An 18308-nucleotide genomic window follows, 5' to 3' on the forward strand; every position below is an offset into this window, starting at 1 on the left:
GATAGATAGATAGATAGATAGATAGATAGATAGATAGATAGATAGATAGATAGATACAACCTTGGAATAATGATGTTCTGCGGGCAGATACATGGACAGAAATATCTGGACAGAATGGGTATGGGAAGAAATTCATAAAAGTTTTAAAGAGATTATTGGTACATGTGTATGTATATACCTTTCCTAAAAGCACAACTATGAATGTGGTGGATCATACAGCGGACAAAATTATGGAAACTTCTTATATATCATCAGACATCTTAAGGCAATGTGTTGCTGGGCCTGGAGCTCAGGACCATAGGCCCATGTAAAGTGGGAGGAAATGTGGAACAAAACTCAAATTTATGAAAAAATACCCAGTTCACTGGTCAGAAAGAGAATGAAGGAGCCCAAGACAGTGACCCTGAACCATACTTCAGATCTGGAATGGAATTCACTATCGTGACCCATTTTTCAGCCAAGCAGTAGATAAGTACATGGGGGACAACAACACTAGTAAGATATTTTTACCATGGAATGGTCAACCACTCAAGATCAAAAGGGCAACATTTACCTAAGGACTAAGTTGAGAAGAGATGGGAAGGAGGTGGAAAAGAAATAAGAACCACAGGGAGGAAGTGGGATTGCTGTTGTAACAGGTGGGATTGCAATCCTTGAGGTGACACAAAATGTGTGATTTGTTGAATGTAAAAGTGTTATTTTTGTCTTTAAACTTTCACCCAATTCACAATAAAAGGTCTCAAAAAAAAAAAAAAGATAATGGAATTCTTCCACAACCTTTTTGAAATCCCCTCATATTTTATCACAATTTTAAAAGGAGAGAGATACTTGTTAAAAGGCAGAGTTTCTTCTCTTGGCCTCTCTCAGTGCCAAATGCTTTGTGAGGCTAATGGCATGGTTTGGATTGTTGTTGTTGTTGTTAGGTGCCATCGAGTCAGTACCAGTTCATAGCGACTTTATGCACAGCAGAACGAAACACTGTCCAATCCTGGGCCAACCTCACTATTGTTGCTACACTTGAGCCCATTGATGCTGCCACTTGACCAATCCATCTCATTGGGGGTCTTCCTTTTTTCTCTGATCCTCCACCGTACCAAACATGATATCCTTCTCCAGTGACTGGTCACTTCTGATAGTATGTCCAAAGTATGAGAGATGAAGTTTGGCCATCCTGGCCTCTAAGGAGCACTCTGGCTGCACTTCTTCTAACACAGAGCTGTTGGTTCTTTTGGCAGCCCATGGCACTTTCAATATTCTCCTCCAACACCATAACTCAAAAGCATCATTTTTTCTATGGTGTTCCTTATTCACAGTCCAGCTTTCACATGCATATGAGGTTATTGAAAATGCCATGGCTTAGGTCAGGCGCACCTTAGTCTTCAAGCTGACATCTTTGTTCTTCAACTTTAAACGGTCTTGTGCAGCAGATGTGCCTAATGCAATATGTCATCTGATTTCTTGACTGTTGCTTCCATGAGTGTTGATAGTTGATCCAAGAAGAATGAAGTCCTTGACAACTTCAATCTTTTCTCCCTTGATAAGAATGTTGTTTATTAGTCCAGTGGTGAGGATTTTTGTTTTATTTACATTGAGAAGTAATCCATACCGAACGCTGTGCTCTTTAATCTTCATCAGTAAATATTTTAAGTCCTCTCCACTTACAACAAGCAAAATTGTATCATTTGCATATCACAGGTTGTTAATGAGTCTTCCTCCAATCCTGATGCCATGTTTTTCTTCATATTAACACAGCTTCTCGGATTATTTGCTCAGTATACATTTTGAATAAGTATGGTGAAAAATACAACCCTGTCAGCCACCTTTCTTAATTTTAAACCATTCAGTGTTCCCGTGCTCTGTTTGAACAACTTCCTCTTGGTCCATGTACAACAGAATCTGTACATGGTTTGGATTAAGGGGGATTATAGAGAAGTAAAAAGAAAGTTTGGTGCTAAATGAAAGGAGCTAGGGCCATAAGGAGACCAGGGACATCATCCTGGATAGAAAATACAGTAATACATATGTTTAGTGTTGTGGGCCCAGGGAATTCCTACTTCCAGGCAGAAGAGGTTTATCTATAACAGTGAGACTTGTGGCTACACTGCAATTAAGTAAAGTGGGTCAGAGTTCTTATTGTTCTGTTCATATATGTCAGCAATAATTCCAGAAGAAAAGGGCGGAACATTTTGGACACCGCTCTCTCTGCATCCTTGAACTAGCTTTACTCTTGAACACTTTCCGAGATCTGTATCTGAGCAATCCAGTGGTCGCCATTGGATTGTGTTGGTTAAAACAATGTTACAGTCATTGCAGCTGAATATGTACATAACCAGAATGTGACACACATGGTTAACCCACCCTGTTGTCTCCAACAGAAACAGTCTCCTCCTGGATTATTGCCATTGGCCTCATAGGCTCCGTTTTCTTGGCCTTCCTCATGCTCCTCAGCTGCTTCGTCTTGATGTGGTACATTTACAAGAAGATAAAGTACATCTTCGTCCCTGGCAATTCTCTTCCACAGCACCTGAAAGAGGTAGGCAAGGCGTAGCCGGATATAGATTAGAAAACCCTATGGCAAAGAGTTTTCTTTTTCAGTCAAAGCTGTTTCCCTGGAGACTAACATGTATTATGCACTGTGACCCTTGACCATTCTCCTAGATAATGTGCTTATTTCAGGGAAGCTCGTGATCAAGGATTAGTCCTAGGGAATGAGACAGAGGTTTGGTCCAGCAGCCTTCCTCCAACCTGGACATCAGTCTTCCTCCAGCCTTTATTGCCCAAAACCTCAGGTCCTCAGGGAACAAAGATGGTGGTTCTGGGACAGGAAGGAAAGAGCAAAGCTAAGGTGGAAAAGATGAGATAGAAAAAAATTGTAGGATAACTGCCAGTTAATGAACCAGAGAGAGGGGGTGGGAAGAGGAAGTTTCCATTTTGAATATCTTAAAAGTCTGAAGCCATTAAATGTGTATCCTAGACTTTAGGAGAACTACTTTCAAAAAGTTTAGAAAGGGTGATAAAAAATTTGGGAAATAGTGGTGATGGTTACACAACATTGGAAATGTATTAATATCCCTAAATTGTACACTTTAAAATAATGAAAATGGCCAATTTTTTTTTTATAAACCTACTCCTTAGCGTAGTAGTTACGAATCAGGCTGCAAACCTTAAGGTCAGCGGTTTGAAACTACCAGCCGCTCCGCGGGAGAAAGATGAGGCTTTCTACTCCCGTAAAGATTTACACCCTCGGAAACCCTATACAGGGTCGCTATGGGTCGGAACCGACTCGATGGCACATTACAACAACAACAACAACTCCTTACTTGGAGTCCTGGCGTGGCACTGTAGGTTAATGTGCCAGACTACAAAGCCATTTGAACTGCAAGGCCGGAGGTTCGAGCTTACCAGCTGCTCCTTGGAAACCCTATACAGGGTCGCTATGGGTCGGAATCGACTCAACAGCACTTGACAACAACACCAACTCCTTACTTAACATCATGGTTAGCTTCCAAAGACCAGGTTGTGATTTGAAGATTAGCATTATGCAAAAATTGAAGGTGACCACATCATTATGTACCTACCAAATTAAGTCATTACATAACTGCCAAACCACTTGCCCATCCAAGTTGATTCAACTTTAAACATCACAACCAGCATTGATCGAACCTCATACCTTGGCATTTGTTACTGCCAGACTTACATCATCAATGCAGAAATAATTGGATAGCAGATTTTTTGGCTGTTGTCATAAATATGAAACGTCAGATAATGAGACAGTTGGTAAGTAAGAACAGGTATACATATTTTACAATTTTAACAAAATTTAGAAAAAAGAAAGACTGCACATAGCTGTATGTCTGAAGAGACCTATAAGAAATGAAATTCTGATTACACACTTGAAAATGAAAATATGCCAAGTCTAGACCCAAAATGGGAGTGTTTTGGCTCCACACAATAAGCACTGGACTGTGAACCACAAGGTCTGAGATTCCAGCTTATCAGCCACTCTGCTGGAGAAAGATGAGACTTTCTGCTCTCATGAAGGTTTAAAACCGTGGGAACACTATACAGGGTCACTGTGTGTCAGAACTGACTTGATAGTACTTAACCACAACAACATACCCAAAATGGACTCGTCTTCAGCGTGATTCCCTAGGACTGTAAACTGGAGATTTGTACTCAAAAGGCTTAATGGGGTGGGACAGGGAGGATAAATACCTATATAGGAGTACTACTTGGGATGAATCTGTAAGAGAGTAAGGGAAGTCAATCCCATGGGGGTTCTGAAGCTGGAATGACCCTCCAGAGATTTCCCCAGACGAGGCAAGTGAGCTGGAACTTTGAGTCTTATGCTGCCAGGAAAGTGGCATATCCTAGCATGTGGCAGCTTCCTTCAGCCAAGGGAGATTCTTGGAGAGAGACCCAGCTATGAGACATCAGCTGCCAATACTCCCAGTAGCATTCAGAGTGAGTGCCTCATTCCTGGAGAGAAATTTGGGTGACGTACCATAGCTCTGCCCTTTGGAAGGCTTTCCCTGTACCACATCCTTCCAGGGCCACCTTAGGTCAGGAGTATTGTGCACTTTCAGGCTATTTTTGGTTTGTGTCCACATACTATACCAGCCTCCCTGTGAACCAAGTTTGACCTTTTCCTCCATCTTCAGCCAGCAGTAAGGACCCCACACAAGGTGATCATAGGTGCGAACAGAGGGAGAGGCACTGGCGCACCCGTGGGTGGCATGGGAGTCTGAGCCACCTGCCTTTGCTGCTGACATGCCTTCTGACATGCTCTTAGGACTCAGTGGATCCTAACAGACCTCGCCACGGGCCCTTCTGGCAGCATGGTCACCTGGCATCCATAGTCAGACATGTCGCATCTACCAAGTCCCTGAACACTACCAGGAGCTATGTTTCAAATAGGGTATAAATCTCTACTGCAGATGGGCTAGCCCAGGAACTCTAGCAGCTACACTGTGTTTCTCCTCCTGGGAATTGCCATGAACTGAAAACAACAATAAACTCCTTGCCATCAAGCCAGTTCTGACCCATGGCAGAGCAGAACTGTTCTACAAGGTTTCCTTGGCTATAATCTTCACAGAAACAAATCACGAAGCTTTTCTTCTGTGGTATTACTGGGTGGGTGTGAACTACCAACCTGCAGGTCAGTTGTTGTTAAGTGCCATCGAGCTGGTACCCACTCATAGCGACCCGATATAGGGTTTCCGAGGAGCAGCTAGTAGGTGTGGACCACCAACCTTGCAGTTAGCAGTCCAGTGCTGATCCTACAGCATCATACCAGAGCTCCTTTAAGTTAGTAGTCAAGTGCAAACCCAGGGACCTTGCCATTAACACTACCCAGTATCTTTTCCCACCACAAAAATTTCAAGAACTGCTGAGTCTTCACGTTCTGCATATTTGGTTGTCGATAGATAATGCTGGGCGTTCATAACCTTATCAACCACTCATGAAATATATGTAGCCTACGCTGCCTGTATCACATCCCACACCTGCTACTGGCTCTCCTTTCTCTCTGGGCCCCATTCAGAGCTGGCAGCCTTCCCAGTTACTTGACAAACGTGTTGGAGCAGTTTTCCTAAATGTAAAATAAGTATGTTAGGGCCAAAAGGGCCTGAAAGTGTGGTATTTCCTTCTTAGTGGTGGCAGGTGCAAGATAATTTGTTCGTTACTCTGGAGGGTATGTCCCAGCATGTCCCACAGCATGTTGTTATTGTTGTTAAGTGGCATCAAGTTGGTTCCAATTCACAGCGTATAGGGTTTCTGAGAAGTAACTGGTGGGTTGAACCACTGACCTTGCCCCACACCATAGGACCCCTAAAACTTCACAGAAGTGAAGGCCCCCGAATCTTCATAGGGTGAGCTTCCCACCTTCTAAAGTGCATGTGTCTTGACGAGGTCCGCTGTACACTTGCCACTTCTTGCTCTTTTCTTAGCATATTGTTGTTGATAATGAGGAGTCCCTAGGTATCACAGACAGTAAAGTGCTAAGCTAGTCACCAAAAAGTTGGTGGTTTGAACCCACTTGGAGGTGCCTTAAGGAGCCCTGGTGGTGCGTGGGATGAGCATTGAGCAGTTCAAACCCACCAGTTGATCCACACAAGAAAGATGAGACTGTGTGCACCCTTAAAGATTTCATCTCGGAACCTCTACAGAGCAGTTCTATTCTGTCCTGTCACTGAGTCAGAATTGACTCCATAGCAGTGGGGGGTGGTGGTGGAGGTACCTCAGAAGAAAGGCCTGGTGATACGCCCCTGAAAGATCACAGCCATAGAAACCTATAGAGCACAGTTCTGCTCTCACATAACTGGATCACCGTGAGTTGGAATCTATTCAATGACAGCTGGATTTGGATGATAATAGGATTTCATTCCCATACCAACCAGTTAGTTAATACAGGCTGCTCTGGGAAAGCATATAGACTTGACCAAGACAACTCCATCGGTGAATGTCAATTCCTGGACTTGGCCATTACAGCTGCTGTATTCCCAGGAGGAGGAGGAATGAGTGTCTCCGTCATAAGGGATCTTGGCAGCACACCACAACATCCACTAAGAATAGGAAGTGGGCATACAACCAAAGCAAATGCTTTAGTATTTAGAGCTTTCTAAACAACTTAAGGAACTTCGGTAGTGTAGTGGTTACAAATCGAGCTGCAAACCTCAAGGTCAGCAGTTTAAAACTAATAGCTGTTCTGCAGGAGAAAGATGAGGCTTTCTGCTCCCGTAAAGATTTGCAGCCTCAGAAACTCTGTACAGGGTCACTATGTGTCAGAACCTACTACACAGCACATAACCACCACCACCAAACAGAGTCCTGATGTGGCGCTTTGGGTTAATGTGTCGGCCTGCAAGTCATTTGAACCAGAAGGACAGCAGTTCAAGCTCACCAGTTGCTCCTCAGAAACCCTATACATGGTTGCTGTGGGTCGGAACCGACTTGACGGCACTTAACAACAACAACAAAATAGGGTACAAGCAAAGCTGCAGCTCCAGGGAGAGCTAAGAATCCTCTAAAGTTGAGCTTTTTTTTTGCTTTTTTTTTTTTTAAGTTTTTTATTGTGGATTGAGTGAAAGTTCATAAGGCAAATCATCAGTTTTACATTCAATACATCATACACTTTGTTTCATTACAATGACTATAATCCCCTCCATGTACCATCAGTTAACAGTATTTCTCTAGATCCACTTTAGCTGTGAAGAAACACATACAAAAAAAAAACACTCATGCATGTATAATAATTTACATCTCCAAAGGGCACATTCTGCAAGTCTGCCTCATGGCCACGAGCTCTTAGTCCCTCTCTTCCCATGAATCTAGAGTCCTCAGCCATTCCCCCTCTCCATGACCCCATCTCTGGCTCCATCTCTGGTGCTGCTGCTTCTCTGGATAAGGTCCTGCATTCTGCTTGTGCTTTTCTCCCTTGATGGTCCTAGGGTCCTCTGTTTCTGGACTGTAAGAGTAACCACTCCCCTGTTTTTGTTACAAAACTTCTACCTTTACAATTATGACAGTTACAGTTAGTGATGATAACAATTATTCACTATTGAATCATACGAATCTTATCACCATCTCTTTTCACCAGACCCATCTAGACAAGATGAAATCTATTCAATGGGGACTCTTTCTTTCCCCCATACTCTTAAACTAAACTCCTTCTTGAAACCTTGTAAGCCAGTCACTTCATACCTTTATTGCCCCTCATTTTAGGTAGCCAGTGTCTAAGTTTCCCATCCCTATCTACCCTATGTACAGAAGGGATAGCATTGATACTTGATGTGAAGACTCCTTCCCTCTCTGTTGATATTTAGAGAAACTACCACTCTGAGTGTAGGTCAGGTTCATCAAATTGTAGTAATTTACCCTTGTTTCCTTTATATACAAAAAAAATATATTTTTTTTTTATTTTTTTGCAATCTTCCTCTAGTCGAGTTCTGATTTTTGAGCCATCAAGGCTAAGTTAAAAGTTTGGGTGTTCTTGTGCATCTCCCCTCACTTCATATCAGCTGGATGCTCACTCTCAGCTCTAGCCCTCTGTGCCTATGTCTTTGTCCACGGGCTCAAGTGTCCTCAGGTCTCACCACACTTCGGACCAACCAGCCCTTCCTTTTCTTTCTCTCATCTCCAGGCCAACGGGAATCAATGGACTGTGGTTGAACTCAGCCCACTTCTTCATTGCTGCCTTTCCTCCTCTTCTACTCACCAATGTGGTCGCCAGCAAGCTTACATGCTTCTTTGTGTGTTCCCTTTGAGTTTCAGTCTTAGAGGGGAGTTTGTCCTGAAGGAACTTGATTGCTTGCCTTGTTGGCTCCCTGGTGAACAGCTTCCTTATTCTTGTAGTAGCCAGTCATGCTGACATTTTTGTTTTCAGTTTTTCCTGATGATCTTTCTTTGAAGATGTTATCTTCTGTCACTGTAGCTGTTCTAGGCTGGTCTGCTTATCCTTACTAGTGGGAATGTCCCACTTCATACAGTTCTGGATGGGACTCAGGATTCCACCTAAGGTCCTATACTCTGTAAAGGCTTTGCACGAGGCCTATTTAACTGGGCAAGTTCTAGAAACCCTTTTAGGAATTCCAGTCAGTTATAGGCTGAAGACGGGCTTACAAATTTTCTGTAATCATGTTTCTCAACATTCCTTTCTGTCCCACTCAAGTGTCTACTTTACAATAGTAGGCAAGGGAAACTAAAATTCATAAGACATTCAAGCATTTTAGTATTATTTCTCCTCTTTAAGCTATACCTAGATCCCTGTATCCCAGAGCCTTGTTGTTCCAAGGTTGAACATGCATCACTATTTACCTCTGTCCCACTTAGGCCATGCAATCCTGTCTCAGTGTTCCCCTATCTTATTCTTCTGCCTCCTCCACCTTCTTGTATTGCCCTCCCCAACACCCAAACTAAACCCCCCACCCCAACCCCATTGTTGTGGTTACCTTACATTCCATTAATTCTACCCTCCATTTAAGACAGTCTATTTTATCCTGTAATCTACCTGACCTTCTCACCACCTGGATTGTTTTGATCATAGGCTGACATCCTAGATCCTCTATTCTTACCATTTTGTTCTGTTCCTGACTCTTCCGTTCTTTAATTGAGTTCAGGGTGATGCTGCCACATACATTATTCTCTGTTGTCTGTTCTTGTTGGTTCTCAGTCCACAGAATTTCCTTTAGTATATTTTTCATAGCAGGGTTGGCTTTGGCAAAATCTCTTAGCTTCTGTTTGTCCTGGAATGTTTTGATTACAGCATCGTATTTGATTGACATCTTTGCTGAGTAGAGGATTCTTGGATGGCAGTTTTGTTTTTGTTTTTCTTTCAGGGTTTTATATATGTCTCCCCATTGCCTTCTTGCCTGAATGGTTTCTGTTGAGAGATGCAAACTTAATCTGATTTGCTTGCCTTTGTATGTTACACTTCTCTTTTCCCTAGCTGCTTTCAGGATTCTTTCTTTATCTTTGATTTTGGAGAGCTTGATTATTATATGTCTTGGTGATTGTCTTTTAGGGGCTCTATTTCTTGGGGTTCATTGAACTTCTTGAATGCTTATCTTTTCACTTTTCAGGATGTTAGGAAAATTTTCTTCCAGAAGCTCTTCAACTGTCTACTCTGTGGACTTGTGTGATTCTTCCTATTCCGGAATGCCAATAATTCTTAAGTTATGCCTCTTCATGTTGGCTAACATGAATCTTAGGCCTTCTTCAGATTTGTTTTTCCTTTTTTGTGTTTACTCTTCTATCTTAGTACTGTTGAGAGATTTATCTTCTAGCTCACTAGTTCTGACTTCTATCTCTTCAGTTCTACTTCTTTGCCCTTTCAGTATATTGTCCATTCCTGATGTTTTATTATTATTTGTTTGGACCTTTTTCTGTAGGTTTTGAATTGTTTCCAATGTTGTATCTGTCTTATTTGATTGTTCCTGTAGAGCTTTCCTGATTTCTTCCTTATTTTTCTCAACTCTATTGTACAGTGTTTTGATACATTTTATAATCATTTTTCTGAATTCCTTCTCAGGCATTTCCAAAGCCTGCTTATCTTCCAGTATGGAGTGTAGGTATACTTCCAGCTCATTTGCCTCAGTCACTTTATCTTGTTTCTGGACATGTGCAGATATGGTCATCTATTTCTGTTTTTTGGGCATATTAAGGATTCATCAGTGGCCTTAATTATATGGGTGTGTATTTTGGTATTTTTTTATGCTTTCTGATTGCCTCCAGGTAGATGTGTTCAGGAGATGGGCTTCCCTTTTCACTCTTCTTCCTGAGAAATTTCAAGATGCCACTGTTGGTCACTATGACATAACTCAGGATTTAATGTTCGACCTATTTTCTTTTTAGCCTGCCTGTCCCACTCCACAATTCCCATCCTGGCTTTTTTTCTAGTTATAAGCAGTTCAGGGCTGGCTGTGGCCATTTGGTTTTAAATTTTGAGGAGATCTGTGTGCATGCATAGTAGAACCCTTTGGGGATTGGGGTGGGATGTCCACTTGCTCAGGCACCCCTTCTAGTCTAGAATGGAGGTGCACAGACAGTGAGAGACCAATAAACAGATACCAAAAAAAAAAAAAATGTCCACACCTTGATCTCTGCAGTTCTGTCAGACATCTGTGGCTGCTCTGATCCTTCCCCAACTTGGTCTCAGCCAAGATGGCAGCTCCAGGAGCAGCTGAGCATCTTGGATTAGAAAACAATGGATTTCTTGGCTTCTGCTACAAATTCACCTAGCTGTAAGCCTTCCAACCTTGTAAATATTCCTTTATATGGGGTTCAGAGTTCTGGCACACCATTCCCTGAGCCTGCTTGGTCCGGTAATCTGTGTTGTTGCTGACAGAGCTCTTCACTGCACTTCCACCCTCTCTGCCATCTTGTGTGTTCTCTAAGGTTGAGCTCTTGAGAAGCCACATGTGTAGCAGGAAGAACAAAGAGGGCCAGGTGCTTTGCTCTGCTTCAGTGTTTTGTTAACTGAGAACCAAGAGGAAGCCAAGCCCTGCCTTCCCCTGTTCTTTTTGGTTCTGGTTTTGCCACCAAAGAGGCTAAGCAACAGGAAAGGGCAGAAGAAGCCAGTGGTCTTCCAGGTGAATTACAGCTGGAGACAAGTCACAATAAAGGATTCCTATGAAATGAACTGTCACCTCCAAGATCAGAGGACTTCACTGCATAACTGTGGAACCAACCTTTGTGATAATTAAAAGCAAGCTGGGGGTGGGGTTCTAGAAAAGGACCGGGAGAGTGAGGGCTAAGGAAGCTTCAGAGGAAACTACAGAGCAGTTCTGGGCCTCACATCATGAAATTCTAACCATGACCCCAAGAATCATTTTGAGTTTAGGGAAATTTTCTGGCGATGGATACATTCAGTTGAACAAATATATATGGCTTCCGTGTATTGGGCTGGCTAACCAGCTACTCCTCTCACTGAGTGTCTATCTCTTTTTCCAGGAAAATCAAGGGTGCCTGTCCCTTGAGTCCACTGAACCTGGGAATTATTGGGGACCTTTTTTCTATCTCCTCTGTCACCGGTTTCTCTGTGTGTCTGACCTGGACCTTCAGCCTGATATTTGTTTCTTGAGGCTCAGTGCATCCTGCTTTGACCTCTTCTCCCTATCCCTTTCCTAGAAGAATCAAGAGTAGTTTCTATCCCATTCCCATGAATCCGTTGGATCTGAAGATTTGAAAAGACTCCTACTTCCACCTGCTTCCTCCTTTGGCTAACAGGTCTAAACATAAGTCCTCTTGTCCTCTCTTTCCCTTCCATTGGCTCCACCAGTAGGTGATACAGCTGCCTATGCTTAAATTCAGTCAACTTAAGTCATATCAAAGGGCCCAGTATGAAAATTACATGAAGGAGAGTAGACATCATTTAAACATGGAACAAGGAGTCAGTGGCCAGAGAGAAGGGGTTAAAAAATGCAAAGCTTTAAACATGTTTCTCTGTCTAATGCAGAGGATTAAGGATGTGTTTACATGAAGAATGGAAAATGCTAATCTAGCAGATATGTTAGGAAACATAAATGGGTATCTTCATCGTTCAAAACGTTGGACAGACGAGGTTTCTGGGACAAGATAGCAGAGTAGGCAGATATGCTGAGCAAACTGTCTACAACAAGGGCACAGAAGGTCAAGGGAAACTGATAGGGATAGTGGTTGGAATGCTGAACTTTGGAGGAAAGGATAGAGAGGTGGACAGAGTACTGGCTGGGAGAGAGAGATGAGTGGCGGCCCCGCAAGAGAGGAGACAGACAACATCCTGGAGGCACAGGGAGTGCCTTGGAGGTTGGCAGCAAGGGAAGTAAGGTTCTCCCTTATCCCCTGCACTCACCTAGTGGCTGGGGTATGGCCAGTCCTCCCCGCCATGTGTCACCCCTGCACAGCCTCTACTCTGCCTGCTCTACCCTCATGAATTGTACCTCATTAGATCTTTAGTTGCTATTGTTTGTTTTAGGATGGCAGCATTTGTACCCATACAGCCTAACCACATCTGTGTCTCCTTCAGCTCCGCCTACTAGGTAGGCGCCACTATCCACTCCTGTACCTACCACCTGATCAGCAATAATTGGTGTGGTGTGTGTGAGTTAATGCGCAGGACCGCAAGGTCAGTCTGAACTGCATGGTTGGCAGTTCAGGTTCACCCACCACTCCTTGGGAACCCTATACAGGGTCACAATGAATCGGAACAAACTCGACGGCACAACAACAACAACATGAGACAAACTCACCCTGAACTGCATTACACAAACATCAGAGAGTTGTGTATATACATCTAGTCTCTTTATTATACCCACCGAGAGACAGATGGTGAGTGTCTAAGGACACACCATCACACAATCATCAATTAAATATAAATGCTACAACACCACAAGGTCTCCAAGAACACGAATAGTTTTAGCTTATGCTGGGAACCAAGCACAAGACAGATTGGCTCAAACAAGCGACCAAAATACAGAGTCAGAAACTACAATACCAGAAATGGTATAAGAACGACCTGATAAAGAATGGTATTTAGACACCTTCAGCTGATTGAGAGAATGATCAAGAAAGCTGTAGATGAAAGCAAGAAGAACACAGAAAAAAATTTAGACAGATTCAGGAAAACATTATAAGAACAAACTGACAAAATAAATTAGAAACCATACAAAAGCAGCAGATAGAAATCCAAAAGATTAATACTAAGATTTCAGAAATAGTTAAGATATTGAAGGGACAGAGAAACAGAATTGAATCAATGGAACATCAGATTAGTGAGTTTGAAGACAAATCTTTCAGTATTCTGCTTTTCAATATATATGTGCTAGAGGAGCAATCAGGGGGGAAAAAGAACAAAAAAATCAAAAGAAAGCCTAAGAATTATGTGAGACACCAGTAGGAGGAATAAATTACATGTGATCAGACTTCCAGAACACAGGAAGAGACAAATAAACAGAAGAATATTGAAGAGTTATTGGAGGAGGATTTCCCTAATATCATGAAAGTTGAGTTGACCAAACTGCAAACATAGTTGACTCCAAAAGCAAATCACTTAAGACATTTTGACTCTATAAAACCAAAGACAAGGAGAGAATCCTGAGAGCAACTCAGGAAAAATGAAAAGATGCCTGCAAAGGAGGCATGATTCAGCTCTGATTTCTTAGCAGAAACCACTTAGGCAGGAAGAAAGTGGAATGACATATATAAAACTCTGAAAGAAAAAAAAATTGCCAACGAAGAATCATATATCCAGCAAAAGTGTCCCTCAAATATTCAGTGAAATTAAGAAATTATCAGATAAACAGAAATTAAAAGAATTTTGAAAAACCAGACCAACCATACAAAAAATACTAGCGGGTTTTTTGGACAGAGAGCCAACAACAGACAACCTGAGATTAACATACATGGCAACATCACCCAGAACTCAGCACAGATATAGAAATATCCAAAGTAGAACAAATCTACAAGATTGAAAACAGGGAACCAGAGTTTCCAGTTTGCAACAACAAAACACAAAGTAAAAAGAGGAAATAGTGTAATTGGTTACAAATGAAAAGGAAATCAAGTCAATTTCAAGAATGAATACAAATAAACTGAACTGTAACCCTAAAACTAAATTGAGCCCTACTCCTACCCCTAACCCTAACATTAAGCCAATCCTAGCCATTGTCATAAGCCTAACCCCTTGCTCTGACCCTCAGAAAAGTAGAAAAAATAATAATTGTATTGAAAATAATAAAATAGAAGTGGAGGGAACACTTCCTAACTCATTCTGTGAGACCAGCATTATCCTGACACATATACACACAAAGAATTATTTACAACTTGTTTTCTCAACCTTGGCACTAGGGATATTTGGGGCTAAATTGGAAAAAATAAATGTTGGAGAGACAAATGTCCACCTGCAGATGAACAAGCAAAATGTGGTCTATACAAATGTGAACAGTAAAATACTGCTCAGCCATAAAGAGAAATGAAGTTATGATGCATGCCTTGAAAACATGCCAAGTTAAATATGACTAAAGGATGGATGTTATACAATTTCACTTACCTGAAGTAAGCAAATGTATGGTGGTGGTGGTGATATGTCATGGAGTCGGTTCCCACTCAGTGACCATGTCTAGGGTTTCCAAGGTTGTAAATCTTTGTGAGAGTGAGTCGAATTGCTGACCTTGTGGTTAGCAGCCCAACTCATAAGCCACTATATGAGGGCTCCTTAAGCCTCATATACAGAACCCAGGTTATTAGTGGCTGGGGTAGAAAAGGAGCCCAGGTAGTATAGTGGATTTTGAGCTGGGCTTCTAACTACCAAGTCAGTAGTTCAAGTCTACCAGCCATGCCATGTGAGAACGATAGGGATTTATATCCTTGGAAACCCCATAGAGGGTCACTATAATTCAATGGTACAACCACCATCACAACCAGAGGTAAGAAGGAGGGGAGAGGAGAATTTTTATTTACAAGGTGTTATGGATTGACTTGTGTCCCCCCAAAACATGTGTCAATTTAGCTAGGCCATGCTTTTCAGTGTTATATAATTATCTTTCACTTGGTGATCTGATATAGTTATCCTTTGTGTTGTTTGTAAATCCTAGCCTCTGTGATGTCAATGAGGCATGATTGGAAGCAGTTGAATTAATGAGATAGGATCCAACTACCAGATTAAGTTATTTTTTAATCTTTGAGAACAGATTAAAAAATTAATCAAGGGAACAGAGATGAGAGGAGGTCATTACCACCATATGGCGCTGCGGGTTAATGCTCTGGACTACAAAGTCAGTTTGAATCACAAGGTTGGCGGTTCAAGCTCACCAGCCGCTCCTTGGAAACCTTATGCAGGTTTCCTATGGATCAGAACTGACTCAACGGCACTTAACAGCAACAAGCCTTCTTAAACCGTGAGAGAATACATTTCTGTTTCTTAAAGCCATCCCACTTGGAGTATTTTTGTTAAAACAGCACTAGTTTGTGTTATTGGTGATGGAATAATTTGGAAAAGGTTAGCAAGAATGGTTACACAATTGAAGAATGTAAGCAATATCACTGAATTCCACTTGTAGAAATTGGTAAGTTGGTATATTTTTGGTATGCATATTTTTACAATTAAAAATAGAACGTTGGAGAGAAAAGAATGATTGGACTATGATCCCTGCCCTGAAAAACCCAGTCTGTTGGAAGAGACATGACTGTGCCAACCAACATACATGACACAGCACCGTGTGAGCCTGTGACACACACAGTTCATCCTCGTTATTCATGATTCCCTATTTGAATATCTAAAACATATTGGTGGTGGTGGTAGTGTGCTGTGGAGTCAGTTCTGACTCATAGTGAGCCTGCATTAGAGTTTTCAAAGCTGTAAATCTTTACAGGAGCAGAAAGCCTTATCTTTCTCCCGAGGAACCTCTGGCAGTTTTGAACTGCTGACCTTGAGGTTAACAACCTGACTGGTAACCACTACACTACTAGAGCTCCTTTAAAATATATTGGGAGTCCCAAAGTTAATACTGTTGGCACTTTCTCGGTCATTCATGGACATGCACAGAGTGGTGAAAATTTTGAGTCATCCGATGTGCACATTTCCGGCTGAAGTGTATGAACAAGGTGTGACGATGCTCTGCCTTCTTATGTTCCAGCTTTCATGCTATGAACTCATGTTCTCAGTCTATTCCATGTTACATTTTTCACATGTTGTGCTTTTTGTTGGTGCTTTGGCTGTTTACACTCACCAACTGGGCTGCTACAAGGTCAGCAGTTTGAATCTACCAGCCACTCTGTGAGAGAAAGGTTTTCTGCTCCCATATGATTTACCGCCTCGGAAACCGTATACGAGGTCACTATGAGTTAGAACTAACTCCCCAGCACATAACCACCACCACCACCAAGCATCATGCTGAATTGCTGTGTAGCGTTCATAAGCACAAGAAGGCTGTGATGTGTCCTACAAAGAAAAGATATGTGTTACATTAGCTTTGTTCTGGCATGAGTTACAGTGCTAGTGAATCAACAGTGTATCTTAAGTATCTTTAAACAGAAATGCACATAAAACAAAGTCATGGAAGCTAGCCTGGTATTTCCGTGAGGAGTTGTTGCAATGTGCCATGAAGTTGGTTCCCACTCATAGCGACCCTGTACAGGGTTTCCGAGACTGTAAATCTTTACGGGAGCAGAAAGCCTCATCTTTCTCCCACGGAACAGCTGGTAGTTTTGAACTGCTGACCTTGAGGTTTGCAGCCCAATTCGTAACCACTACACTACCAGAGCTCCTTTCCATGAGGAGTAATGGCTCGGTATTTACTACTTCAGTGATCATAGCTCCTTTGTAGGACATGACTATCATGAAAAACAAGAATTAACTACTTCCTTTTTTTTCATTTGCTCATAGAAAAGTCAAAAGAAATGGATAAGATTAATATCTGATGTAACCCAACCCAAAATATTATCACTTCGACATGTAATGAATACTTTTTTTGACAGTGACATCAATTAATTTTTAGCATAAATAATTAATGTCTCACAATACTGATATTCTTATTGTTATGCAAAGTTTTGGAAATCCAGTATGTATTTCATACTTAAAGCACAGCTTAGATTGTACTAGTTGTATTTCAAGTACTCAGTAACCATGTGTTCATGGACACTGGTCTGGCCAGTGTGGTGCTGAGGATGAAATCAGGGGGCACAGAGAGGACCACCTCACTCCAGAAATGGCATCTGGCTGTGTCAGCCCCATAGCATTGTGATCGGGTGAAAACTATTCCTCGTGGTGTAAAAAGAGGAACCATCTGAGGATAACCTAGAATCACTTAGAAAATGAGGTGCAGATTTATTGTCACATTTTTTAAAACAATGTTTTCTAGTATGTGTAAACTCTCTGTGAGTCCAAAAAAGCCAGTGGGAAAAATATCTTAATTAATTCTGCATGTTTTCTTCTCCCACAGTTTTTGAGCTACCCTCATCATGGCCCCCTGCAGTTTTTCTCCATCCCACCATCTGATGAAGATGAAGTATTCGACAAATTAAGTGTTATTACAGAAGACTTACAAAGCAGCAAACAGAGTTCTGGTAGCAGCTGCAAGCTCAGAACCTTGGCCAAGCAGGACTTCTTCGAGCCAGTCTCTGAGGAAGAAACAGCCCACCAGACACAGTGACCTCCAGCTCTCACATTTGCCTCTGAGAGCGACCAGTGTGCCAAACCAAGGTTAAGGTCCCTTGAGCAAACCCCAACTCTAGAGCTCTCAGGCATTGGACCTCTCTAGACAGCCAACGAGCTGTATTTTAAAGGCTCATTTGGCCAAAATACTCTATGTCGTGACTTGCTGCTTTATAAAGGATTTGTTCATTTAACACAAAACAAAAAAATTGGCCACTGAAAGTATCATTTTCAGTCTCTATGCTCTGGGAGGTCAAATAGCTAAGTTCATTAAATGGTTGATGGTTCAAGTTCACCCAGAGACACTTTGAAAGAAATGCCTGGTGATCTACCTCTAAAAAATCAACCATTGGAAACCCCATGGGACACGGTTCTGCTCTGACACACGTGGAGTTGCCATGAGTCAGTGTCAACTCACTAAATAAAGACCAAGTTTTAATTATTTAAATTTAAAGACCAACTATTAAGAAATCATTAATTTCAAGCAGAAATATTTATAATGAGGAATAGAAACCAAGATACTGTAAAATCCTTCCAGACTACTGAAAGACAGATCTGAACAACAGCTTGAACTCAGAAGTGGTCAGCACGACATCGTATAGAATGCCAGCTTTTGTGGCTCTCAGGGATCTTTATCACTGAGTCTATTTTTTCTATTTGTGTATGTTTAATATCTGCTGGT

The 18308-nt window shown here is 41.8% G+C and overlaps 1 protein-coding gene across 1 annotated transcript in view; it reads left to right on the forward strand.

The window, feature by feature from the left end:
* The window catches only part of IL10RB (interleukin 10 receptor, beta), a 56799-nt gene extending 39175 nt beyond the window's left edge, over positions 1-17624 (forward strand). The window contains exons 6-7 of the mRNA XM_006862600.1: positions 2376-2533; positions 17415-17624. Of these exons, the coding sequence (XP_006862662.1) occupies positions 2376-2533; positions 17415-17624 (368 nt within the window). The remainder of the gene's footprint in view (positions 1-2375; positions 2534-17414) is intronic.
* The last annotated feature ends 684 nt before the right edge of the window (positions 17625-18308 follow it).

Source organism: Chrysochloris asiatica, unplaced genomic scaffold, assembly GCF_000296735.1.
Source record: "Chrysochloris asiatica unplaced genomic scaffold, ChrAsi1.0 scaffold00049, whole genome shotgun sequence".
NCBI classification, from domain to species: Eukaryota; Metazoa; Chordata; class Mammalia; order Afrosoricida; family Chrysochloridae; genus Chrysochloris; species Chrysochloris asiatica.